The sequence below is a fragment of the Laetiporus sulphureus genome, assembly GCF_001632365.1.
Source record: "Laetiporus sulphureus 93-53 unplaced genomic scaffold LAESUscaffold_3, whole genome shotgun sequence".
Lineage (NCBI taxonomy): Eukaryota > Fungi > Basidiomycota > Agaricomycetes > Polyporales > Laetiporaceae > Laetiporus > Laetiporus sulphureus.
This window is the reverse complement of record NW_024468512.1, coordinates 324,392-342,986: the sequence shown is the minus strand read 5'-3', so window position 1 is coordinate 342,986 and position 18,595 is coordinate 324,392. Positions and strand designations below refer to the sequence as shown.

The window sequence follows — 18,595 nt, the reverse complement described above, 5'->3', positions numbered from 1 at the left end:
CTTTGCTGAGTATCCGGCCAATAAGAAGGAGACGGAGCGCACGGCAGTTGCGACTGTATCGCGCAAGCCCTCGGAGATGCACAAGCAGGTGTCAGAAGCGCCCTCTTCTGCCACGGTCTCGAGTACATCAACTGCGGCGACTGCAAAGCCCGCTCAAAGGCAATCCGGAGGTGCTCAGCAATGGACGGCGCCCCCGGGTCGTCGCCGGCGCGCGGATAGCAAGTCATCCGTGGCGACGTTTCACCAGGGCGGCGCGGAGTCGATATTCCGGCTGCTCCCGCGCGAGTCGCGTCCTGCGCTACAGCGGATGATGCACATTGAGCCTTCGGCGCGCTGCACGCTGACGGATTTGCTGCACGGGAAGGGCAAGTCGAATGATCTGCTTTGCGGATGCCATTCGCACGCGAAGGACGGCTCGTGGTGTGAAGACCACGATCACCTACCGGAGGACGAGGACGATGGCGACGCATGGCTGAAGAGCATCGTGCCATGCTCGAAACCGGGCGTTAAGCCGAATCACACACACATCAAGGTTGCCGTTGACGAAAAGAGCAACGGACGGAAGAAGCCATTCTTCTAGTGTCGTTCGGTTCATGCAAGCGAGCTTCATCCCTTCGCCCTTCGTCCCTTCGATCTTGCTGCATTTTCCACCCACTGTCCATTATCTATTGTAGTCCTCGTCATCGTGCAAGGACGCTCGTAGTTCATCTCTGTGCATAGAGCCCGATTGCTTCATCTTGCGTGGCGCCGTATATGCGGGTGATATTACAGTGCCCCTTGCCTTTCGTCGTCGTTTCTGCTTTCCCTGGCGCCGAGCCCCCCATACATACATTCCGCTCATACGCTATTCCTTTCATCATGCCTTCCGCTTCGGCATGCTCGGTGATCATTGTGGTAGATTGTCGCGGCGTCCATGATCCAAAATGCAGTATATATATTGTCTATGATAGCGCAGATAGAAAAGAGTACTCATGTAATTGTATGTTTACACACAATCAAATACAATGGACTTCCTCCATTAATCACACATGTCGCCAGATTTCGCTTTAGCCGATGCCACAGCTGTGACAATGCTATGGAAACATACACGAAGACAAGAAGAACGCTAGTAGTGATCGGGCAGGAAGCGTTCGCGTCAGAGTTCATCTCGGCGCTGGTCCTTCGCTCCGTCCGAATCCTCCCTTTCCTTTGTCTTCTTCTTTGACTTCTCTGCGCCACTCTTAATGTCGTATCCGGCAGCGCGGAGAAGATCAGCTAGGGACTCCCCTGCGAGGGTAATGGTCTCCTCGTCCTCTCCGTCTAGCATAACATCAGCTTCGACAAACTCGATCACGAGGTCGCCATCGCCATCTTCAAATTCCTCGATCACTATCTCGGGAGCCACGCCACCTTTGAGATGGTTGCGCGTGAGGAACTGTTCGAGTGCTCGTCGCAAGGGGTCGCCCAGAGTCTTGCCTGATGGCTTTCCGTCCACATCTGAGTTCTCTAAGGGCGGCGGTGCGATCACTGGTTTAACACGTTTCGGTTTTTTCAGAGGCTGGCCGGCAGGGGGGAGTGCACGGTCGGCCTGCTCGTACTCCTCTGCGTCAAGGATCTCGCGGCAGCGGATGTACGTTTCCTCGCGGGAGTCATGCCGCGACTTAAACCCGGGCACGCCGCATAGACGCGGCGTTGCGATGTGCAACACATAGTGGCATGTCTGTGTTTCCTTCACGAAAAGAATCGTGTCCGTCATCGTCATGGAACAATGGAACTAGGTTATGAAATGGGTTAATTAATTTGAGATGTTCCTGGTAACAAATTGCGAGCCTGGCCTACCTGGACTTCGACTTCTCTCTTCTGGCCAGTCTTCTCGCAGTAGGTGCCGTCGCCCCATCGCTGGACGAGATAGTGCGACCCGGCACCTTTCGCTAGTTCGAGGTTGGCAGCGACGGCGGCTTCCTCCGCGACGGTGAGATCTGCACCTGGCTCCAGCTGAGGTGGAGCTCTGCCGAGAGTGTATGCTTCCCACTTGGTTACGGCTCGTTATGAAATTCCATAATGAAGAACTGTACGATACATACCTCTGTGTCTTCTTGGGGCTTGTATTCGCCTGTCGTAAGATCGGCTTCAGTCAACCAGGTAATTGAGTTATCTGAGATCCTCACCTAGGCGGTGTGGATGCTGATGCGGCAGTTCGTGGAACTGCCTCACATGCGAATTGTGACAGTATGAGTACGTGAACCAGCCCTGCTTATGCTATGGATGACGCGTCATCGCTGTGTGCATTCCGGTCAGTTGCGGATATGAACTCACATAGAGACATGTGCCTGTGAGGGGTTGCAAGAGCGACCAGCTATGTGCTGGAGTGGTATCCGTCGTGGAGTCATCCGATATATTGGGGTTGTTCTCTTCCGACGGAGGAGGGATTAGACATAGGTATGACATTTTTGGACCGAGTTTTATTTGCTCCAACGTGTAATTGGATGCATACGAGGAAGCTAGCTGCTCGAAGGCGTCAATTACAGAAGACAGTTGTACTAATACAGAGGGCTTTACAGACAGCAGGAGCGGAGACAGTTTCCTGTTCACTTCCGCCTTCGATGCTCTTCAGCGGAGGTTGTTTCATCTGTGCATCCTTCCATGGCTGCCCCAGGAACTCCAGTTCTCCCCCCTGCAGTCCTTCGAGCAACCACCGCTGGGCGGTCTCGTTCAACACCGGCTGGCCATTCAGATAGGTTACGCGGTATTTGGGAGATGCGTATGGGTCCTCGGGGACTAGGGAGTGATGAAGACGAGCCTCAACAAATAGGCAGATGGACAGAGGAACGAGACACAGAGCGGTAGGGTGAGGACGCATTGGATGATACAAGGACGACCAGTTTGAGAGTCCGATTTACGCGCCACAACACGTTGCGAGAGGAAGCCATTGTAGCGGAGATTCAAAGGTTTCACCTCCGCGCTGAGCTTGTGTGTGTCCCAATATGGCAAGAGCATGTGGCTCTCCCGAGTTGCCTGATGGATACCCGCCGCCCCGAAATCGTGTTCTGGCAGTTCATTCCTCTCGTTTGAAGCGATAAATTGTACGGATTTTCGGGCCAGGTTTTCCCTTTCGTGCCCTAGCTTGACGTTCGGAACTGGTGGGAAGGGCCTTCGGCAGGCTATCGCCAGAGTGCGACATTCATGTGAGCCCGGTAAATTGTTATCTGATTATATATTCTCACTCCCCACATCAAGCCAGCCTGCACAACAGAGTCCGCCAGCGGAGTGCGTGCGGCCCCTGACCAGGAAGGTGTGCATTTCAGCGATACCTGCCCGCGCTGGTCCACCGCGCAGAGTGCGCATGGACCGGACATTATGGCGCGCACTGGCCAGACAGGGCGGCTATGTGGCCTGCAGTGACAGAATTACGTACAATTTGCCCTGTGAATCGCGGAATTCATGGAAGGCTTGATTCGCAGATAATAAGCGTCTCTTTTGGGGAATTATTGCACGCGATCCTTGAGAACTCTAATAGGGGAATTGCTCGTTAAAATGAGGGCACTGTAGGCTTGTCGCACTTTCACCCTTCCCCTCATCTGTCCGTCCTCCGCCCTTCACCCGTCCCCCCGCGATGTCTGCTTCACCGCCACACGAGGAGCCTGCTGAAGATCCGAAGGTCGATGAACTCGATGACGCTGGCGAACCTGAGCCAGAGCCAGGTGAGTAAGTTTCGGACTCCGGTCTGTCCCAGGAGGGCTAACGATCATGCAGCTGCTGAAGCGCCAGCTGAACCTGTCAAGCGCAAGCGAGGACGCCCTCCTGGTAGCAAAAACAAGAAGAACGCCGCTAGTGCACCAGCGGGTGCGGGGACCTCCGCGGGCGCTGGAACGTCCACAGATGCCCCAGCAAAGAGGCCCAGAGGCAGACCTCCCAAGGCATGTGTAACGCCGCAGCGCTCGTTCAATATGACTGATAGTATAGCTTGCGGCTTGTCCACAGAGGAAATCGGAGGGTGATACTGAGGAGCAGAAAGTGAAGAGACCGAGGGGTCGTCCTCCTAAGAAGAAGCCTGAGCCGAAGGGGGACGGGGAAGTTGTTGAGGCTGCTGAGTCCAGTGCTCAGCCCAAGAAGAAACGAGGTAGACCTCGCAAGGAACCATGAGGAGCATCGGCCCTCTAGTTCAGCAGTCAGCCGACTGTTTAAACACTCCGTTTATGCTCCTTCCAGGCCACGCAATGTTTCCTCTTGCAGTCTCATGACAATCCTAGCCTAGTCTGCCTGATGGCCTGTTCATTACTTCACCAACATGCTCGTCTATATTCGCTGGCCCTCCTTCAAATGCCTGTATTACGACCGTTCGATAATTTGGGAGCCTATCTCTTGTTGCAATCGTCGCTGTTGCTCCCTGGTTTTCTCTTCGCGCGTAGTATATCGCAAATTCGTTGTATCCATCATGATACCATGTACCAGTCCGGTCCAAATCCAATTAGTGACGATCGCTCTGTACACCATTTCATACGCATGCAACATGTGCTACGTCTGCGAATGCTGTAGTTTCGGTGTTGTTACGGCCGCTTTGGTGCCCAGAAGGTGGATAAATGAGTCCTTCCTGACATAAGAGAACCGTTCAAATTACTAGCTGCCTTCCCGCGGCGGTCTGCAAGACTCTGATTGGACGACTCACAACGTGTGTGATAGGAGTGGTGTATATTTCTCATACCTTTACGACATCTAGCTACGCCCGATTGCACAGCCGGCGCCAAACTGAAAATGCTGCGACGCCGGCCGCACCTACTCCCACAGCAACACTTGCCCATCCTGCGCGCTCCAGTATCTGTCTCTGCCTGACGGCTTTGCGTCTGACGGTAGAGTAGCTGATGTCCGGACGGAATGACACCATTGTATATTGTGGTAGCCAGCCGGAGGGTGAGCGGGTGGGGAACGGCTCGCGGGTCAGCGCCGGAAGCAGAGAGCTGAAAAGGATGGCCTTCGAGGTGAGTGAATACAATATATTATCGAAAGCCTTGCAGAGCAGGTAACCAAGCGTCACGACATCATGGCGCATTTCCACGCTGACAATATTGCCAGGACCACAATCAGTTAGCGTTTACAGGGTCTAGCCTTCCTGAAATAAATACGCACTAATTATCCATGGCGAGTTCACAAATGGAGACAAGGTCTTCGTGCCTGCTTTCGGAATATCGGGCTAAAGCTTTTGCGAGACAATCGTCTTCTCCATCAGGCACGCGGGTGGCGGCGTCCACGCCTTCAGCACGCAAAAGAATATCTAACACACGGACGTCTTCTAGCCCGCAATTTAGACCTTGTCCATAGAACGGAACCATCGCATGCGCCGCGTCGCCCAGAATAATGGCACGGTCCTTGTAATGATATGGCTCTGCCTGGTGGTATCCGCAGCCCGATATCAGCATCCCTCTGCCATATTAAGGGAGCGTGCGATAGTCCCACCTTCACTGTCATAAGCGACGAGCGCGGATTATGTGCGAAATCATACAGCAGCGCCTGTTCGCCGATCAACGGCAGAGCGTCTGGGAAATATGTTTTGAACATATTGACGATGCGTTCCGGCGCGTCGAGGCGATCAAAGTCCGTGGTTGGTGCGAACAGAGTACACGTGAAGGTTTTATCCTATAAATCGGCCGAGACGCTCAGAGCTGGCTCTGGACTGGAAAGAAAGAAGCGATAAGCCACAGGGCTCATTCACGAACCTTATTTGGCAGGGCGATGAGCATGAATGTATGGCGCGGCCAGATGTGAAGATGATTCGGGTCGAGCAGGTATGTGGGTTCACCGCCAGGCTGTGCGGGGGGACCGGCGGGCATTTTCAGCTCGAGGTAATCGTGCGGTAGGTATTCTTGCTGATAATCCATGCTGATTGTGGAAGGGAACGCCGTGCGCAGACGGAAGCAGGGCGTTATCAGGTCGGATCAAACCTCAAGAAAATGTACACGAACGTACCGCACGACCCGCATCAGCTGACTGCGCACAATCGAGTAGCAGCCATCTGCGCCTACGCAGAAGTCGAACGGCACACTCTTGTCTTGTCCTGCATCCTCGTCGCGAACGCTCATCACTCGGGCATCGAAGTCTATGTTGAGAACCTTGTGCCTGAAGAAAGCGCGGGTATTCGGCATAGTCAGGGCGTCCGTCAGGAGATCTTCGTTCATGAAGGCGCGGCCAATAGAATTTATGCACTTATCCGGATGGAAGTGTTGGAACGTGCGGGATGTCGAATGTACATGTGAATCGAAGGCCGAGTAACGCGCCCTAGTTCGGAGTGAACGCTCACCTGGCCATCTTTATCGTACGGCTGACTTTCCTGCCTACCGCCAACGTGATGAATCATCCTGCCACGCATGGGAATGACAGCCTTGAGGAAGCGATCAGCCGCCTTGGGTTCGATGGCTTCGATTGCTGCAATTCCCCGCGTTGAGATTGCCAGGTTAATAGATCGTTGCTGAGCTGCTGCCTTTGAGGATGGCAGACGCATGTCTGGAAATTTAGGGCGTTTGATGGGCAATCGCACGAATCTACCAGGATGATTGCTATACCTGGCCGACCCTCATAAACTTCGACCATCCAGCCCATCTTCGCAAGAGAGATAGCGGCGAGACACCCAACGGGACCTGCTCCAACCACGACGGCTTTTCGTGGAGACACGCCGTTAGCGGACATGGTGTGATTGTGAGGCGTGACGCTGGTGAATGTTTTTTTTGTTAATTTGGGCGATTCGTGGGAAAGATGCAGACACTACAATCCTCACCGAGTCTCCAAGCACGGCTTATGCAGTTAGAAGAGGCAGTGGCACTTCACAAGAGCTCCCTTAATATGGCGAGTGAGTGGGGATGTGAACCGCGATTTCATGGATAATGGGGATTACCAATTCAGCCGCAACAGCTAAGGTTCTAGCCAAACGGACGACTGTTCCCTCGGTCTGGGTCGCAAGGATGAACAAAGTAAGAAATTTTACTTATTCTGTTCGGCTGAAGCTCGCAAAAAAGCAACTCAGAGGACACGGCCAGACAGGGACCGCCAGACCAAGCGGCAAATCTGCTGCATCTCGGCCGCTTCCGTCAAAATCTAGATCCGATTCCGATTCTCCACTGCCGTTTTTGGAAACTCTCTTGAACGTCCGTTTCGTTTCTTCCATGCTGGCTATATGTACCACAAGCGGGCACAATGCTGAGGCCTGACGCGGACTTCGAGGCGCTCTCGTGCCAGCCGTTCCTACAGTGTGAACGACAATCATGACAACGCAGACCCTTAGGCCTTATTAGTCCCGCTTCAACTTCTGTATTATCCAAGAGGTGTACTTCGCACCGCGCGACGCGTCGTGAAAGAAGTCCTGGCAGCGAGTTGACGACCGTCGTCGACTTTGGTGACAACCAGCCGCTTCGGACTGTCATGCCACTCTCGAGCCTAGACAGCCTGGGCTTTTTCTTCAATCCTGCCGACACGACTGTGCCTACGTACTAGACCTCAATCGATGGACCGCTCGACTTGAGAACGCTGGTCTTGTCCAAGAGAAAGGATATCAAAAAACAACGCTCTTTACCCAACAGCGCAAAGGCGCCTGTGTTGCGTTCTGCGACGAATTCTTTCTGGCGTCCAATATTCGATATTTTCTATTGGTACGCTTCTACCAACATTGTTGCTGACAGCGCTGACCGTGTTCCGTATGGTAGCGTAGAGGTAGATCAAGTGTACTGGAGCCAAAGCTGTTCGTGCTTTTCGAAATGAAGGATATTACGATAGGCTAGCCGTCCTTTTCGGTGCGGGGAGTCTCTTCTTACAAGGCACTCGAAGAGATGACTTTCATAAGGCTACGGCAATCGTGGCCCGTGGGACCTAGGTACATAACACCCGCACTTTCAACCCCTTTTGTTTTGTCCTCTTCCATGGTAACTCATTCAACTCACGTTCTCGTACATTCATCCGATATTGCGGGTCGGCTGCACCACACTATCACCATGACTTATCGTTTGCCATCAGTGTTGTTCCATGTCCAGCAGGTATCCTTCAATGCCGCCCATCAATAACGTTCGCAGGAGCATGGGGATCTCGTGCTGCTCTCAAAGGATGCTTCTTCAAGTCTTGATGGCTCCATTGATGCCTATTCAAACAGTGCTGCTGCATGGAAACACAAGTCCTCCCGGATCGATTCCCAGCTGTATACCCAGCTCGGAGCAGCACACACACCACCCCATTGGTCAATGCACGCTGTTGGCGGCCAACTGGCTGGCAATTAAGCAGCATGCCAAGCACCGGGACCGAAAGGCGCTGGGAGTGTTCTCTTCATTTGTCATTGGCGTGGAGTTTGAGCGCTGAGCTTTTAGCTAATGTATGTTGTTGTTGCTCGTTCTTACTGCTGAGTATTTGGCGTAATTTTCCCGTCATAACTGCACGTCCGGTTGGATTTGAAGCCGCTGTGTGCGCTTGAGGTTATGTGAACAAGTACTGTCAGCGTTCATCAGTCTCCACGAGTGGACGCGGGGAAGAGTGATTACAACTACGCCTTGACGAATTCACGCGTGACACACGGGCGTTGTGTCCAGCGCGGTGGCTGCCGAGCCGGCATCAGATGCTGAAAGCCCTAGGCTGACACACTTGACCTGGATTCCCGCTGCGTACCTTGCTGCTGCATCCATCTCAAAGCAGCCCACCACCTAACTTATTGCTGTTCGCGTCGTCTCCCATCTGCGATTTGCTGCCATGACGGAGAAACCGACCGTGTCGCGAAGAAGAGGCTCCATCGACGTCGTCGACGCAAAGGTCGCGGTGGATCTCGCAACAGCGCAGACATACTCTGAGAATGTTTTCCTCTTCGTACCCAATTTGATTGGCAAGTCGTTTGAACGGGATGAGGCGTAGGAGCTTGAGTCTGATGCGCTCGATGACGCTAGGGTACTCGCGGATCATCCTGGCAGGATTCGCTCTTTACTTCATGAGTTATCATCCGAAGTACTGCACCATCGCCTACGGCATTTCGTGTCTGCTGGATGCTGCAGACGGGCACGCAGCAAGGGCACTCGGGCAGACGTCAAAGTTTGGAGCGGTGCTGGACATGGTCACGGATCGGTCGGTATTTCCGACAATCATGGCTCGCCTTGCTCCCACTGATAAGCATCGTGCAGCTGCACAACATCATTGTTGTTATGCTACCTGTCATCTGCGTACCCCGACCACATTTGGGTGTTCCAGTGCCTCATCACCCTTGATTTCAGTAGCCACTATATGCACATGTACAGGTATGTCCTGCGCGATGCAGTGCCGTGAATGCGGCTGAATCCTCCGCGTTAGCTCCCTTGTGACCGGCTCTCGCAGCCACAAGGCGGTCACCAGCGACGTCAGTCGGATATTGAAGCTCTACTATGACCCTGTGAGCTGCCTCTTGGCTGGTATCGCTCCTATCCTGACCATCAGTGCAGAGAACGTTATTTGTGATGTGCGCGGGAAACGAGATGTTCTTTGTTGCCCTCTACTTGATGAAGTGGGTCCATACGCCACTATCGACGTCACTCGGCATGGATGTCGGCCTTCTGTCTGGGTATACATGGCCAGAGGCGATGGCAATCGTGTGCTTCCCAATCTGCGCGATCAAGAACATCGTCAACATCGTGCAGCTATGGAAGGCATCCAAGATCCTGGTCGGGGTAGACCTAGCGGAGCGGGCAAAGGCGCGAGAAGAGGAGACCCTGAGGGCGAAGAAGACTTGATAAGCGAAGGGTGCGATCGATGCTGGCGGATGCTGCCGTAAGACTTGCCATAGACACTCGTTCTTACTTTCTATCGTACAGATATGCTTTCCGTGTACTCTACAGGCCGTGTCTAATGCTGAGATTCCCCTGCCGAATATTCGTCGGGTTATTTTACCTTCCATCAGTGAATTGGTCACACTAGACTGTATTTGTCACCAAAGCCGGAAACTGCGAGACGCGTGTTCTGCACTTCGATCACCCCCACCCGAGCTCGTCTCTCCTGCTTCTCCTGCTCATATCTGCGTCCCCGTGGGCGGCAGCGCATACACACTCCTTGGATGCGGCCTCAGCTGATCTCACGTCGGACACGGTCTCTGGTAAACACCCAGCCTATTCGCCACCGTGCTCCGCTCTCGTCTACTCACGCACTACGCTATCCTCGCAAAGATTCAGCTGCTGAATCGCAGACAAGTCCTTCTCTCTCGAGAGGATCGTCATCTCCAGCCGCATCGCCCTCCGGAGACCCAAATGGCCCTATCTTTTCTTTTGCGGCTGATCCCAGTGGGCCGCCGCCAGATGAGCCCGAGGAAAGGCCCAAACGCAGCAGCAGCAAAAGCAAAGCATCAGCTTCAAGCAAGGATGCAGATGCCTCGGTCGCTCTTCCCTCTGGATTAGAGATACTATGGACACCTGAAGATGAACCTTCCCCAGCTGGACTCGTACAGCAAGAACTCCCGCGACCGGAGCTGTTTGACGAGATCTTGCACAACCTGCATATCACGCTACATCCTCAAACTCAGCATCGCGCCGCGTATCCCGCATCAGGTAGCCCCGTCGAGCCAACATTGGCCCTGTATTCCCCGATAGAAGGAGGAGACAATTATATCGACAACACCGTACGTGAGATCGCTCGTCAGGCTGGCGCGGACGTGGTCGTGCTGGATTCTGTCCAGCTTGCAGCGGGTGTTTGTGGGCATTTTGGGCAAGGTATGTAACGGTAACTTCTGAGCATGTGTTCTTGTTCCTTACCGTCCTGACGCGTAGCTGCTGCCGCACTGCAGCTTCCTAACAACCCCCTGCACTTTCCATCGACAACTCCATCCATATCGAGGAATAATGCGCGAGCTATGTCATCGTTCGACGAGGACGAGGACGACGTTCACCCTTTTTTCATGCCGTCGCGGATGACTCTGCAGCTGCTAACGCCTGTACCTTCTCGAGGAGCCCGAGCTGCCATGGCACCCACTGCCAGAGGTGGCTCAACGGCCAAGCTCAAAGCATTCTTTGACAAACTGATAAATGTGAGCGCTTCTCCTCGGAGCTCAAAAACCTCCAAGTCAGCGTCGCGGAGACCACGAATAATATACGTCCGTGATTTCTCGACGCTTGCACCATCGTCCTCGATCTGGTGGTCCGCACTATTAAAGGCTGTGCAACAGCGAAGAGCAGGTCCAATAACAAATGTGACGTCGCCAGTTGCCTTTCCGACGACTATCGTCTTCGGCATCACACCGTCGATTGTTGCACCACCGTCGACGCCCTCCTCAGGTTCTGGTCATCAAGGGCTCTTCAACGTTTTGACATCTCGTCAGGCTACGTCTTCTTCTGCGACTGCACCGGGCAAGCAGCCGAAGTCGGAATACGGCGAAGACGCTGTCAGCGACAAAGCTAGGGAAAAGCGCACAATGAACAGACTGAAGAGATGGGCCCGCGGAGACCCTTCCCCACAAGACATCCCGCAGCTGTCTGCCAGCGAGGACATGGATGAATCTAGCAATGGCAACGGTAAACCCGACGTGATGTTCCTAGGTGGGCCGGAAAATGGCGGCTTGCCATCGGTGATGAGCGCAATACATGCCGCTGTGGCTGGGCGCAATCGTAACTCACCGTCCGCGGACAACGATGTTCAAACTCGCTTTTTCCGGACATCGCTTCTATTGCCGAAGGTCCGCGACATCTCGCTCGAACGGGCCACCCGCGTTTCCCGGCGTAGGGAGATCAACGAGCTGACGATGCGCATGGCCATCGCAGCTATCGGGTTCCACCTTGACAAGATGGAGCCCGCCAGCAAAACCACGGATGACCCGAGCGTCCGAGAGAAAGAGCAGCACATGTGGGAGGAGTGGGGCAAGGCCGTCGTGCCCTGGTCCACCGTGCGGCGCATTGCAGATCGTGCGATCGGTAGTCTGATTGCCAAGATGAGGGAGGAGGGAAAGACCGTCACCACGCTTCAGCCCACCGAGGTGCAGTGGCTCACGGTATACGAGGCGTGGGAGGGGGAGCAGGCGGCGGAGCAGATGAGGAAGTCTATTATCACTGAGTCGCATAGCAAGATCTTGCATGAGATTGACGAAGATGAGGAGAAGGCCGAGGAGGAAGAAGAGGACGAGGACGAGGATGAGGTTGTGGAGCGCATCAAGCGGGATCCTGAACTAGATCCTCACGAAGCGCGACTATTGGGCAGTATCGTTGACACTTGTGAGTGTATTCAATTGCGAGCATGAGGCGAGATACTGAGGATTGCGTCCAGCATCGCTCACTACCACGTTCGGTCAAGTGCATCTTCCGGATCACACCATTGATTCTGTACGGACCATAGTCTCCTTACCGCTCCTGCATCCTGCTGCATTCCAGCATGGTCTTCTGAAGGAGCATGGTATGACTGGCTGCCTCCTCTTTGGGCCGCCGGGCACGGGTAAGACACTAGTCGTCCGAGCGCTTGCAAAGGAAGCGGGATGTAGAATGTTGGCGATCACCCCCTCCGATGTGATGGACATGGTAAGTGGAAGCTAACCGCGCTTATTCATTTGGTAGCTGACCAACGTATGTGTAGTACGTTGGAGAAGGAGAAAAGCTCGTAAGGGCAGTATTCTCGCTTGCACGCAAGCTTTCACCTTGTGTGGTGTTCATTGACGAGCTAGACGCTCTGTTTGGTGCCCGAAGTTCGCGAGACACAGGCGGTGCCATTGCTCATAGAGGAGTCATCACCGAGTTTATGCAAGAGATGGATGGCCTGAAGTCGTCAAGAGACAATGTCATTGTCATTGGCGCGACCAATCGACCTTTCGACCTCGATGATGCGGTGTTGCGTCGGCTTCCTCGAAGACTTCTAGTTGATTTGCCTGGGGAGAAAGAGAGAGAAGGTAGGTCATTATATCTGTTCGTGATTTGGGAGATTGCTAAATGTGTCCTTCAGAGATTCTCAAGATCTTGCTCCGAGACGAGGCGTTGGCCGATGATGTCGACTTGAAGACTCTAGCGAAAAAGACAGAGAGCTTTTCCGGCTCGGACCTCAAACGTGAGTAGCATTGCTCTGGAGGTAGATTACGAGCTCATGACACGATGCAGATCTTTGTGTCTCTGCGGTCCTGGATGCGGTGAAGGAGAAGGTCGACGTTCCCTGGCGTCCATCAAGCAATGCAGCTCCACCGGCAGCACCACTTGCCACCACGGACGCTTCCCAGGAAGCGAAGACCGAAGCGAAGATCGAAGCTCAGGTCGAAGCTCAGGTCGAAGCTCAGGCCGAAGTTCAAGTCGAAGCCACGGCCGCCGATGCTCCCGAAAAGCCCTCGACCGTGACTGCTGAGCCATCTGCCGTAGAAACCACAGAAGCTAAGGCCGAAGGGCAAGATCTCAGTGCTCCTGCTATCACAGTGGCCCCTGCCCCGTCCTACGCACGGACCATTGCCTGGCGCAACTTCGAAAAGGCATTGAAGGAGATCACGCCATCCGCCTCTGAGTCGCTAGGCAGCCTCGCGGATCTGCGTAAATGGAACGAGGAGTTCGGCGAGGGACGCAAGCAGCGCAAGCGGGTGGTCTGGGGCAAGGGCAGATTCGGGTTCACCATCGAGCCCCCGGACAATCAAGAGCCGGGGAAGGTGGCCGTGCCGACAACTACAAGTGCTGACAATACTGAACAGTAGACTAACATACAGCATTCTAAATTCTAACAGTCTCGTACATCATGTACCTCTCAGTGTATATATAGCATATGTATAGCATATGTTGCAGGACAAACACTGCTCAGTGGTGCCGGCCCTTGCGCTTCTGCCTCCTTGGAGGCGGGCTATCGCTCTCCTCCAGGACGTCCCTTTTCTCCTCGTTGACCGCTTTCTTCCTGCTCCTCTCTGCTTGCGTCGGAGTGGGCTGGGTCGGTTGCGACGGCGTCGACTGGGACTGAGACTGGTCGGCCTCCGCATACATCTCTTCGTCTTCGTCTTCACCATCGCTCTCGACAACGCTCTTTCTTCGCGTGTGTCGTTTGATCTGATCTTGCCCTTCCTTGAACGCGCCTTCACCGACGTGCAGCAGCTTCTTCCTGTTCGCATCCGACGACCAGTTTTCATTGCACGCCGGGCAGTTCTGCGATCGCCGTTGGTATTTCTCGAAGCAGTGGTTGTGCAGGCGTGTTTTGCATTGCGCGGTGTAGCATGCAACCCCTCGGGTCACCATCTGGCGTCCTTGCGGGTTAGTACCTGCTCTCATACAAGGCTTAGGTACTTGCCTCCATGCAGATTGTACATTCGATGATCTCGTTCGGGTATGTGGAACGTAAGTACGGCTGCAGCTCCAAGAGTGTCCGAGTAGACAGCGAATAACGGCCCCGTCTATACACGAGGCTTTCAATGACACGATGAGATGTCAGAAGGTTATCAAATACCTGCTCTTAACCAGCCAGCCCTTTGCAACAAAACTGCTCAGAACCACCTCAGCTTGGGACTTGGTCATGTTGGCCTTCAGAGCAGTGACCTCCCGCAGGGCTGACATGGAAGAGACGCAGAAGGACTCGTTTGGAGCTAGCATGATTTGCTCTACCTGAGGATGTGTGAATGGATAGCAGCGGTTGAACGGGTATTTGGTCCTCACAACCGCCTTGAAGTACGCGATCTCTACGGCCGAGTACTCCGTGGCCACTTGAGCAATCCAATCTCCTTTGCGATTCACCTGTAATGCGTGTGACAATAAGTTCACATGGACGTGGATGACCACAAAACAACTCACGAGTACACACATCTCCTTGCCGCTTATCTCGTCGAACATCTGCGCCAACTCCAAGTTCAGCGGATTCAACAAGTCATTAATCTTCGACACAAAGTCATCCCATGCGTTCCGGTTGTCGGAGAAGGGAATCTCCAATGCATCGTTCGCGGCTGCGATGGACACCCTCAGAGCAAGGTGCGAGAGGACAGAGACTGTGCGCACCCTTGACCGCGTCGACGCTTTTCCCCCAGATCTTCACTGCCAACGTGCGCGACAGTACTCTACGCGAAAGTATGGCTTGTATGAACAAGCGGTGCACGTCGTTAGAGGTGACCATGGCTGGTGGCAAACGCGACGCGACGCGTCCAGCTAAAGAGCGCGCAAACTAATTGATCCTCCCTTCGTTTCATTTCCGCTTATTTCTCTCACATTCCTATGCTCCCGCCGCCACGGGTCCCATTGTCATGAGCAGCGTCCACGCTGCGCAGCCCGACAACGAGTGCCCACACAGTAATCGTTCATGCCGTCAAACTTACCATTTGTACGGTTGGCGAGCAGGACGTGCAGGTGGCGGCAACTTCGTGTACACATCCTTCTTTCTTTTCTCATTACAGATTGTCTCTATACAATATACCACATATGCATTCCTTGATGATAGTATTGTAATGTCTGAATCCAACTGCCACCTTCATCGTGACACCTCCTGCGTAAATATCAGGCCGTACGAGCAGTAGCGCACGTCATATCTTTGGTATGCGCAACGTCTTGCTGACCATCGCCGCCGCCAACAATCCGAACACCACGCTGGCAATATGCATCTCCCCATCCCCACCCTTGGGTCCCCACAGCGTAACCATTCCGAATGGGACCCCTTCCCTTCCCTCAATCCAGCCCATCTTGGTCCAGTACGTGAGGACTGCAACCAGTGCCAGAGAGGACGGGATAGGCAGGCCCTCGAAGTAATTCGCCTTGCCTTTGGCGTCCTTGGGGATAAGCGCCACCGTCGCGTTAAAGCGGGCCAGGCGCGCGAGGCCACAGCAGATGAATCCTGTCAGCACGACGGTGTCCAGATACGTCCGCAACCCTACTACGAACGCGAGCAATGCGGGGGCAACACCGAACGAAATCTGGACAAATGTGTTCAGGACCACACCACGAAAAGATGCAACAACATGAATTGAGAACGCACTAAATCTGCCAAGCTGTCCAACTCCTGCCCAAGCATACTACTCTCGTTCCTCCACCTTGCGACCTTTCCGTCCAAGAAGTCGAACATAAGTCCCGCATACGGAAACATCAACGCAGACCATAGATAATCCTCGTCGTCTGTGACGAGGTATTTGGCAGACATGAATATGGATAAGGAGGCGCATACGCCGTTAGATATGGTGATGAGATCGGCAAGACGAAAGTTCCTAGGTGTCCATCGGATGTTCAGAGATTGTCTTGATGAGCAGTCATTGTAGGACTGACCTAACAAGCGAGAAATGCCCCTCTGTGTCCTGATATTCCTGCAGCGCGGCAGCTTTGCTTTCTTCCATACTGCGGCCATTGAGATGATTGGCAGCATTCTTGCGTTGGCTCATAATGTCTTTAAGCAAATGAGGTCGTGAGGTCGTGATGGAATGAAGGTAGCCTGAGTGTGTCGCGGACGTAAAAGTGAAACTGCGCGCGCGCACCAACCACCCGCAAGCACATGCTTACAGGCGTCACGGTGGCCACCACAAGGCTGAACACGATGTACCCATCTCCGTGTAGAAATAATAAGAACCTACAGAAACTCTAAAAACGCTCCTAGCAGTACACTTATGATGAACAGACAATGAATGATAAGACGAAAAGCAAGGTGGCGTGCGGTGGGACTCGGTCGTTTGCGAATTCAGTCCGTCATCTGCACGTCTCCATCGTCTTCCAATTTGACTCCAGCCTTCTCCTTCTCCAGCTCCCTGCTCTTTGCAGCATACTGATTAGGATGAGTCACACTCTCCCCACCACCAATCCCCTCCCCCTTCTTCACTCCGACACTAGCATGGGTGATCTCGAATACTCGCGTGCACGCGACATGATAATGTCCAGCCTTGACCGTGCTCATGATCTCCGGCAGGTCTGCTGCTGTGAGCCCCTGTGCTGAATACATGGACAGCAGCGCAGTCTGCAAGTTGTCCGGCGAGAAATGGCGGTATGGACAACCATGGGAGTCGGCAGCACCGGGCTGATCTGCGGTGAGTATTTGTTGGCAGCTGGATAGAATCTGTCAGCATCTCCGTTCCACGACGGTGAATGCGTGGCCAAAAACGAGACTGACCTCTTTGCAGGGTAGTTCGCCCGTTTGCCCTCTAGACCGTAAGAGTGTCGGATGTTGTATCTGTACTCCTTGTTGAACTTGTCATCTTGCATGTTGCTAAACGACCTGCGCCAGAACGTGATAGCTTCGTCTATTGACAGCCCGAGCACCTGCAGCTCAAGTGGTTAGCATGTCCAAAATTATCATCTTTAACCGCAATACCTTCAAGAACAAGCCATATTGCAATCTCCCGAAATGCTTGAGATGGTGCTCCCTGCGCAATGTCTCATGAAGGTTGCGCATGCATAGTGGGAAGTGCTTGCGTGCAAGGTCGTCGATCATGTCTGCCGTGATCTCGCCTGCGCTGGAGGACGTCGCCGTGCTCCATTCAGACGAGACACCCGCGAGGAAGCCTTGCGACAGGTTGTCCAGGATGGGCACGATACGTGTGTCCTCATCCAGTCTCGGCAGCGCTTTAGCTGTCATCTACAAAAATTACGTTGAGGAGAGTGTGGCTTAGGGCGACGTCAGATAACTTACTTCCAGAGCCTTCGTGAGACGTGTTTGAAATTCTTGGAATACAATACTGGATTGTTCCCGGGACGGAACATATGCCATCCCCCCTTTGAGGAGTACTCTCCGTTTCTCCACCAGATCCGGTACACGCGTCCATTTGACCTACGAATGTAGTCAGTCCATGCGGAATACTATGAGGATAATGGCGCAGCTCGCCTTGTAGTATCTCTCACTCAATGCTGCGTCTTTGAGAGCTGGTGAAGCAGCAGCGAGCTCATGTTGATACTGCTTCTTTTCTTCATCCGAAACCTGCGTCATTTTCGTTCAGCTGCGTGCCTCGAATAGCACAATGTGGGCGTCATTACTGGTATCCAGTCAAAATCCCTCGAGCTTAGAAACTCTTCACGCTCCTCGTTATCATCGCTGTCGTACCTCATCCGGAAAAGAGCAGTTTCAGCTTTCACAAACCGCCTTCGTAACTCCTCTCTAGCAGAATACTTAGCTGGGGCAGAGTGATAAAGAGAACGAACTCACGAGCGACAGAACGCCAGTCTCAAGACGAAATGCCCCACATGGTCCTTTCTCCGCTCTGCATCTCTGTCTATGGTCTTTGCGGATGTGCTGTTCAGCGGAAGGTACTTCTTGCACTGCGCGAGAGTGACCTCCTTGAGCTCCTCATAGGGCCTATTCCGCACGAAGGACGATTCTATCTCAGCCAGTATGCGCAGGCGATCCAGCGCGCAAGTCTCAAACTCTTCTATAGTAATATCCCCGAGAGGCGGTTTGTCATAACTAGCACCACTGATCTGAGTGTACTTGCCGGGACCGACGGTGGGAAACGCACAAGTTCAGCCTGTGGGAATATTTGAGTGTTGGCCGGCGCTCTACATGAACATCCCTGTGCTTCGTGGTAGATGCACTGTCCCTGTCTCGAGCGCTGTACATGGCGGGTCGGTGGGAACGGTGAATGGACTGAACGAGGTCGACGCGCGGATGCGCGTGTCGCCTAATCGACGCGTAACGTCACAGCTGGACGCGTAACGTCACACATCCCGTGACGCCAGAAGGGGCCCCACCTGTAGACGCGGTATTGCAAGCAATCATTGCTATTCCCACTATAACAATCGAGGGTTCT

The 18,595-nt window shown here is 53.7% G+C and overlaps 10 protein-coding genes across 10 annotated transcripts; 5 read left to right on the top strand and 5 right to left on the bottom strand.

The window, feature by feature from the left end:
• Positions 1-25: 25 nt before the first annotated feature.
• LAESUDRAFT_691832 (uncharacterized protein) lies at positions 26-580 on the top strand (the record flags this gene model as incomplete). Its single annotated transcript, XM_040906106.1, has 1 exon — positions 26-580. Exon 1 carries the CDS (start codon positions 77-79, stop codon positions 578-580), a length of 504 nt encoding a protein of 167 aa, XP_040768966.1. The 5' UTR covers positions 26-76.
• Positions 581-909: 329 nt separating this feature from the next.
• On the bottom strand, positions 910-2,906 carry LAESUDRAFT_720423 (uncharacterized protein). The gene is made up of 6 exons (XM_040907811.1): positions 2,543-2,906; positions 2,296-2,484; positions 2,148-2,238; positions 2,064-2,092; positions 1,819-2,010; positions 910-1,753 (listed from the first exon to the last, which is right to left on the bottom strand). The coding sequence occupies exons 1-6, from the start codon at positions 2,837-2,839 to the stop codon at positions 1,136-1,138; spliced, it is 1,416 nt and encodes a 471-aa protein (XP_040768965.1). The 5' UTR covers positions 2,840-2,906; the 3' UTR covers positions 910-1,135.
• Positions 2,907-3,092: 186 nt separating this feature from the next.
• LAESUDRAFT_720421 (uncharacterized protein) lies at positions 3,093-4,600 on the top strand. Its single transcript, XM_040907810.1, has 4 exons — positions 3,093-3,164; positions 3,217-3,680; positions 3,733-3,896; positions 3,961-4,600. The coding sequence occupies exons 2-4, from the start codon at positions 3,593-3,595 to the stop codon at positions 4,120-4,122; spliced, it is 414 nt and encodes a 137-aa protein (XP_040768964.1). The 5' UTR covers positions 3,093-3,164; positions 3,217-3,592; the 3' UTR covers positions 4,123-4,600.
• On the top strand, positions 4,087-4,637 carry LAESUDRAFT_258782 (uncharacterized protein). Its single transcript, XM_040901769.1, has one exon. The coding sequence runs from the start codon at positions 4,268-4,270 to the stop codon at positions 4,577-4,579; it is 312 nt and encodes a 103-aa protein (XP_040768963.1). The 5' UTR covers positions 4,087-4,267; the 3' UTR covers positions 4,580-4,637.
• Positions 4,638-6,993, bottom strand: LAESUDRAFT_258718 (FAD/NAD(P)-binding domain-containing protein). Its single transcript, XM_040901768.1, has 9 exons — positions 6,863-6,993; positions 6,746-6,804; positions 6,534-6,679; positions 6,272-6,474; positions 5,941-6,176; positions 5,691-5,853; positions 5,431-5,610; positions 5,104-5,363; positions 4,638-5,033 (listed from the first exon to the last, which is right to left on the bottom strand). Exons 3-9 carry the CDS (start codon positions 6,655-6,657, stop codon positions 4,697-4,699), a joined length of 1,503 nt encoding a protein of 500 aa, XP_040768962.1. The 5' UTR covers positions 6,658-6,679; positions 6,746-6,804; positions 6,863-6,993; the 3' UTR covers positions 4,638-4,696.
• A 1,882-nt stretch (positions 6,994-8,875) lies between these two features.
• Positions 8,876-9,698, top strand: LAESUDRAFT_642705 (CDP-diacylglycerol--inositol 3-phosphatidyltransferase; the record flags this gene model as incomplete). The annotated part of the gene is made up of 4 exons (XM_040903743.1): positions 8,876-9,060; positions 9,117-9,230; positions 9,283-9,361; positions 9,411-9,698. The coding sequence occupies 4 exons, from the start codon at positions 8,876-8,878 to the stop codon at positions 9,696-9,698; spliced, it is 666 nt and encodes a 221-aa protein (XP_040768961.1).
• A 181-nt stretch (positions 9,699-9,879) lies between these two features.
• LAESUDRAFT_258665 (AAA-domain-containing protein) lies at positions 9,880-13,653 on the top strand. The gene is made up of 6 exons (XM_040901767.1): positions 9,880-10,667; positions 10,725-12,158; positions 12,211-12,458; positions 12,514-12,823; positions 12,877-12,978; positions 13,029-13,653. Exons 1-6 carry the CDS (start codon positions 10,019-10,021, stop codon positions 13,601-13,603), a joined length of 3,318 nt encoding a protein of 1,105 aa, XP_040768960.1. The 5' UTR covers positions 9,880-10,018; the 3' UTR covers positions 13,604-13,653.
• A 50-nt stretch (positions 13,654-13,703) lies between these two features.
• Positions 13,704-15,005, bottom strand: LAESUDRAFT_691817 (uncharacterized protein; the record flags this gene model as incomplete). Its single annotated transcript, XM_040906105.1, has 6 exons — positions 14,883-15,005; positions 14,682-14,830; positions 14,547-14,624; positions 14,341-14,495; positions 14,181-14,287; positions 13,704-14,140 (listed from the first exon to the last, which is right to left on the bottom strand). The coding sequence occupies exons 1-6, from the start codon at positions 14,995-14,997 to the stop codon at positions 13,704-13,706; spliced, it is 1,041 nt and encodes a 346-aa protein (XP_040768959.1). The 5' UTR covers positions 14,998-15,005.
• A 225-nt stretch (positions 15,006-15,230) lies between these two features.
• Positions 15,231-16,325, bottom strand: LAESUDRAFT_809200 (CDP-diacylglycerol--serine O-phosphatidyltransferase). Its single transcript, XM_040914121.1, has 3 exons — positions 16,134-16,325; positions 15,850-16,075; positions 15,231-15,787 (listed from the first exon to the last, which is right to left on the bottom strand). The coding sequence occupies exons 1-3, from the start codon at positions 16,244-16,246 to the stop codon at positions 15,401-15,403; spliced, it is 726 nt and encodes a 241-aa protein (XP_040768958.1). The 5' UTR covers positions 16,247-16,325; the 3' UTR covers positions 15,231-15,400.
• A 101-nt stretch (positions 16,326-16,426) lies between these two features.
• Positions 16,427-18,447, bottom strand: LAESUDRAFT_740787 (DNA primase large subunit). Its single transcript, XM_040911100.1, has 8 exons — positions 18,305-18,447; positions 17,995-18,252; positions 17,826-17,946; positions 17,677-17,769; positions 17,485-17,622; positions 17,167-17,430; positions 16,966-17,114; positions 16,427-16,900 (listed from the first exon to the last, which is right to left on the bottom strand). Exons 1-8 carry the CDS (start codon positions 18,403-18,405, stop codon positions 16,540-16,542), a joined length of 1,485 nt encoding a protein of 494 aa, XP_040768957.1. The 5' UTR covers positions 18,406-18,447; the 3' UTR covers positions 16,427-16,539.
• Positions 18,448-18,595: the final 148 nt, after the last annotated feature.

What these genes read in the sequence shown, in the direction of transcription:
- LAESUDRAFT_258782 (XM_040901769.1), top strand. Translation starts at nt 4,268, where the DNA reads ATGCTCGTCTATATTCGCTGGCCCTCCTTCAAATGCCTGTATTACGAC.
- LAESUDRAFT_258665 (XM_040901767.1), top strand. Translation starts at nt 10,019, where the DNA reads ATGCGGCCTCAGCTGATCTCACGTCGGACACGGTCTCTGGTAAACACC. An exon ending in CCTCCGATGTGATGGACATG is followed by an intron (nt 12,459 to 12,513) that starts GTAAGTGGAAGC and finishes ACGTATGTGTAG; the next exon opens with TACGTTGGAGAAGGAGAAAA. An exon ending in TGGGGAGAAAGAGAGAGAAG is followed by an intron (nt 12,824 to 12,876) that starts GTAGGTCATTAT and finishes TGTGTCCTTCAG; the next exon opens with AGATTCTCAAGATCTTGCTC.
- LAESUDRAFT_740787 (XM_040911100.1), bottom strand. Translation starts at nt 18,405, where the DNA reads ATGTACAGCGCTCGAGACAGGGACAGTGCATCTACCACGAAGCACAGG. An exon ending in AGACTGGCGTTCTGTCGCTC is followed by an intron (nt 17,947 to 17,994) that starts GTGAGTTCGTTC and finishes GTATTCTGCTAG; the next exon opens with AGAGGAGTTACGAAGGCGGT. An exon ending in GTCTCACGAAGGCTCTGGAA is followed by an intron (nt 17,431 to 17,484) that starts GTAAGTTATCTG and finishes TAATTTTTGTAG; the next exon opens with ATGACAGCTAAAGCGCTGCC.
- LAESUDRAFT_720423 (XM_040907811.1), bottom strand. Translation starts at nt 2,839, where the DNA reads ATGCGTCCTCACCCTACCGCTCTGTGTCTCGTTCCTCTGTCCATCTGC. An exon ending in AAACTGTCTCCGCTCCTGCT is followed by an intron (nt 2,485 to 2,542) that starts GTCTGTAAAGCC and finishes GCCTTCGAGCAG; the next exon opens with CTAGCTTCCTCGTATGCATC. An exon ending in TCAGCATCCACACCGCCTAG is followed by an intron (nt 2,093 to 2,147) that starts GTGAGGATCTCA and finishes ATCTTACGACAG; the next exon opens with GCGAATACAAGCCCCAAGAA.
- LAESUDRAFT_720421 (XM_040907810.1), top strand. Translation starts at nt 3,593, where the DNA reads ATGTCTGCTTCACCGCCACACGAGGAGCCTGCTGAAGATCCGAAGGTC. An exon ending in CGAACCTGAGCCAGAGCCAG is followed by an intron (nt 3,681 to 3,732) that starts GTGAGTAAGTTT and finishes ACGATCATGCAG; the next exon opens with CTGCTGAAGCGCCAGCTGAA. An exon ending in CCAGAGGCAGACCTCCCAAG is followed by an intron (nt 3,897 to 3,960) that starts GCATGTGTAACG and finishes GCTTGTCCACAG; the next exon opens with AGGAAATCGGAGGGTGATAC.
- LAESUDRAFT_258718 (XM_040901768.1), bottom strand. Translation starts at nt 6,657, where the DNA reads ATGTCCGCTAACGGCGTGTCTCCACGAAAAGCCGTCGTGGTTGGAGCA. An exon ending in AGTTTATGAGGGTCGGCCAG is followed by an intron (nt 6,475 to 6,533) that starts GTATAGCAATCA and finishes CTAAATTTCCAG; the next exon opens with ACATGCGTCTGCCATCCTCA. An exon ending in CAGCTGATGCGGGTCGTGCG is followed by an intron (nt 5,854 to 5,940) that starts GTACGTTCGTGT and finishes TTCCACAATCAG; the next exon opens with CATGGATTATCAGCAAGAAT.
- LAESUDRAFT_809200 (XM_040914121.1), bottom strand. Translation starts at nt 16,246, where the DNA reads ATGAGCCAACGCAAGAATGCTGCCAATCATCTCAATGGCCGCAGTATG. An exon ending in GGGCATTTCTCGCTTGTTAG is followed by an intron (nt 16,076 to 16,133) that starts GTCAGTCCTACA and finishes ATGGACACCTAG; the next exon opens with GAACTTTCGTCTTGCCGATC. An exon ending in TGGACAGCTTGGCAGATTTA is followed by an intron (nt 15,788 to 15,849) that starts GTGCGTTCTCAA and finishes ACATTTGTCCAG; the next exon opens with ATTTCGTTCGGTGTTGCCCC.